This window comes from Chrysemys picta, chromosome 22 (genome assembly GCF_011386835.1).
Source record: "Chrysemys picta bellii isolate R12L10 chromosome 22, ASM1138683v2, whole genome shotgun sequence".
NCBI classification, from domain to species: domain Eukaryota; kingdom Metazoa; phylum Chordata; order Testudines; family Emydidae; genus Chrysemys; species Chrysemys picta.
This window is the reverse complement of record NC_088812.1, coordinates 2,211,514-2,215,150: the sequence shown is the minus strand read 5'-3', so window position 1 is coordinate 2,215,150 and position 3,637 is coordinate 2,211,514. Positions and strand designations below refer to the sequence as shown.

The following is a 3,637-nucleotide window of genomic DNA, read 5'->3' as shown; positions in this document are numbered from 1 at the left end:
GCGGTGTCTCCGAGGGGCTCCTCGGCAGGGAGGGGGCGGGATGGTATAAAGGGTGCTGCCGTGGGGAGCAGGAGGCAGCTGTGAGCTCTTCTGGCCTTGGCGTCTATCTCGCTGCCCCAAGCAGCCATGCAGAAACTCCTCCTGGCGTTGGCTTTTGGGATGCTGCTCTCGGAGCCGAGGCTGGGGGCTGAGGGCCGGAACCCACCCTACGGCGTCAAGCTGTGCGGGAGGGAATTTATCCGGGCCGTCATCTTCACCTGTGGGGGCTCCCGCTGGAGACGGGCAGGTGAGAAGGGGGGCTGGGGCGGGGTGTGCATGGCTGCTGGGTACCCAATGGAAGGGGAGTGGGGTCTGAATGGGAGAGGGAGCTGAGAATCAGGACTCCTGGGTTCTATTCCTGGCTCTGGGAGAGAAGTGGGGGGGGGCGGAATTGGGAGTCAGGACTCCTGGGTTCTATTCTTGGCTCTGCCACTGACGTGCAGCGTGACTTTTTGTCAGCTCACTCTCCTACTCTGTGCCTCAGTTTCCCCATCTGTAAACCCGGGATCAGTGTCCCTACCTTGCCTCCCCGGAGGTGGGGATTGTGAGGCTTAATTCAATGTTGGTGAAGCGCGCTGCGGCTTGGGCACAGTCCAGGCGTGACTGAGTGTCTGCTCCCCCCCAGCACCGCCAAGGTGGGGTGTGGATTGCTGCTCAGTTCTTAGGAGCAGCACAAGGAGCCCGGGTCGCCCAGAAGGGCAGATCTAGGGTCCCACGTTTATTCCCAGAGCAGATTTGCTCCCATGACAAGTCAGAAGCCAATGGCAATTTTTTCCCCTGGGAAATTTGCCGGCGCTGCCTGCCTCATCGCCCACCAGCTGGGGGGATCGGTGATGGGGCGTACGAACCCCGCGTGGCCGGGAACGGGTTACCACGCTGCATTGGCTCTGTCAGCCCTGCCCCGGTGTACCCACAGCGAGCGTCAGCACTGGAGCTGATCCCCACGGTTTGCTCCTGGATAGAAGCTGGGCTGAGGCCAGCGAGTGCCTAGAGATTGCAGCCTGCCAGTGTCTAGTCCTGACGAGGGGCTAGTGGTGGATTTGTTACCTGGGACTTGTCTGTTGTTCCCACTGCAAGTGCCAGACTGAGCCCTGACTTCTATCCCTGGCTCGGCCGCCAGCCCCGCAGGGGGACCTTGGGCATGTCCCTTCCCCTCACCGCATCTGTTTCCCCATCTGTAGAATGAGGCTTTGATCTGTTCAGAGAGCAAGACCTTCAGGGCAGGGACTGTCTCTCCCCTTGTGTCCGTGCAGCACCTGGCACAATGGGGACCCTGCTCTTGGCTAGGGAGGAGCCAGGGTTCTGGGCAGCATTTGGTGTGATGGGGGGCCCCAATCTCAGGGGTGGGGGGTGGTCTGGTGCAGTGGAGACACTGACTTTGTTTGGAGGGAGGGTGCGTTGTCGGGGCAATGCCCACGTGATGGGGTGTGGGCCCCGATCTCACTCAGAAAGGGGTGTCTGTCCAGTCACTGTGATGGGGGGCCCCAATCTCACTCAGGAGGGGGGCGTCTGTGAAGTGACTGGTGTGATGGGAAGCACCGATCTTGGGGAGGGGGTGTCTGTGCCGTGCTCGGCGTGATAAGGCACCTAGGTTTTACTTTTGCGCCCCCAACAATACTGTTTAGGGAGTGACCTATTGGCAGGGTCTCTTGGGTCTTTAGGAGAGAGACTTGCATGTCAGAACGAGAAGACAGAGAGACCAGGATAACTTCAGAGGGGAGCACTGTGTGGCCACCTCTGCTGGCTGGAATCAGAACAGCTCGCCTGTGTGTCATAGGCCCTATACTGCTAACAGCAAGAAGGAGATTTTCCCTTCAACTCAACTCAAGCGGAGAGGTCAGTGCTTGGGAGCAGGAGGAACTGAGTTCTAGTCTTGCTGAAGACAGGAAGTTGTGGCCTTTTGGGGCCAGGTCCCCGGGTCTTCCTCTTCCGTTCTCTATGCATTAACCCCTTCCCTCCCACTTCCCTGTCTCCTCCTCACTGCAGGTGATCTCGATATCCTGAGCAGCCCCCCTGCAGGGGAAGACTCTGCAGAAGCCGCCTCCAGCGAGTGGGATGCCAGCCGCCTGCCCGGGACGCTGCCCCACCAAGACCTCTCCTCCGACTACCACGAGAGGTGGAGAGGCAAACCGGGCCGCGGCCTCGCCGAGGAGAGCTGGCCTCTGGAGCGCGCCGTCCGGGACGTCATGGCGGGGCTGAGCACCTCGTGCTGCAAGTGGGGGTGCAGCAAAAGTGAGATCAGCTCCCTGTGCTAGAGGCAGGGGGTTGGGACGAGGGGGGGCGGGGCAGGGTTCGGCGCAGGCCACCGTATGCTGGTACTGGGCCTTCAGCTGGCGACAGGGCAGCTCTGATGGGCACCAGCGGAGGATCTGGCCCTGGGATCGCGGCTGCAAGTAGAAACCCGCCGTTAAGAGCTCTGCAGTTGCTCAGCCCACTGGGAGCTCTGCCCGAGTGAGGACTGCAGGGAATGGGCCATGGAAATGTATGTGACTTCAGAGAGGGGTAATGTAATGCTGGGGGTGGCCCCCTGGGAGGGGGCAGTGGGGGACTCCAGGGTCCTGGGGCGTATGGAGATTGGAGGCCGAGTTTCGATATGGACACGAAGAAGGAACCAGATGACGAATCTCGCCCCGCCCTTCCCCTTCCAGTTGTGGTGTCACCCCCACCTTGCCTCTTCTTGTGCTTGTATTCAGGGTTAAATAAAAGATCAAAAGAAACGAACGGTGTGAGAGGGACTCTGGGATCAGGGGGACACACTGGAAAATCGGAGCGACTTAGCAGGGGCTGGACCTTCCCCAGAGCGCCTCCTGCTGGGGCAGGAGTAGCCAGGAGCTCTCCTCCAGCCGGCACATCTGCCCCGTTCCCTATCCCACCCCCTGTTGGGAGAAGCCAGGACTGCAATGGCTGTGAGCGACCCTCCCACCGCCGGCACATCTGCCCTGCTCCCTGTAACACCCCCTGCTGGGACTGGAGCACCTGAGAGCTCTCCATGCACCCAGCTCTCTTGCTCTGTTCCTGCAGTGGGAGAGGCCGGGCGTGGAGTAGCTGGTGCCCCAGCTATGCCCCGTAGTCCTTCCTGGGGAAGCCCCTGGGCTGAGAATTCCCGTCAGCTTCTTGCTCACTTCCCTGTGGGGTTCTGTTTTATGGCGAATTCCAGGAATGATTCTCCTCTTACTTCCCGCTTCCAGTCCGGCCTTGGCGATCAATGCATAACAGCGAGGGTTGGGCAAGCTTGGTAAACACCACTCGCAAGGGACGCTCTCAAAACCCTGTGTGTGTCCTCTGGTTGTCCAGCCCCTAGCAGAGCGGGGTCCTGGTCCATGACAGCAGTGCCTAGGCACTATACACTCCATAAATCCCCCACAAGCCAGGTGCCCCACGGCCGGGCTCAGAGAAAAGAGGTTTTCACTTTAACAAAGGGCTTTTCAAGAGGAGTAGAGACAGCTCCAGGGGCAGGGCAGGGCCCCATGGCTGGTGGGCTGCAGGCTAGATAGTCAGCCTTCAAATCTGTGGGGCTGATCAACCATCACCCTGCATCTGGTGGAGTCAGTTAGCTTAGTGCTAACCACTAGCCCCCAATCCCCTCCCCATGCTGGGG

The 3,637-nt window shown here is 60.2% G+C and overlaps 1 protein-coding gene across 1 annotated transcript; it reads left to right on the top strand.

The window, feature by feature from the left end:
- On the top strand, positions 1–2,421 carry RLN3 (relaxin 3). The gene is made up of 2 exons (XM_005310696.3): positions 1–286; positions 2,026–2,421. Exons 1-2 carry the CDS (start codon positions 127–129, stop codon positions 2,292–2,294), a joined length of 429 nt encoding a protein of 142 aa, XP_005310753.1. The 5' UTR covers positions 1–126; the 3' UTR covers positions 2,295–2,421.
- Positions 2,422–3,637: the final 1,216 nt, after the last annotated feature.

What these genes read in the sequence shown, in the direction of transcription:
- RLN3 (XM_005310696.3), top strand. Translation starts at nt 127, where the DNA reads ATGCAGAAACTCCTCCTGGCGTTGGCTTTTGGGATGCTGCTCTCGGAG. An exon ending in CTCCCGCTGGAGACGGGCAG is followed by an intron (nt 287 to 2,025) that starts GTGAGAAGGGGG and finishes TCCTCACTGCAG; the next exon opens with GTGATCTCGATATCCTGAGC.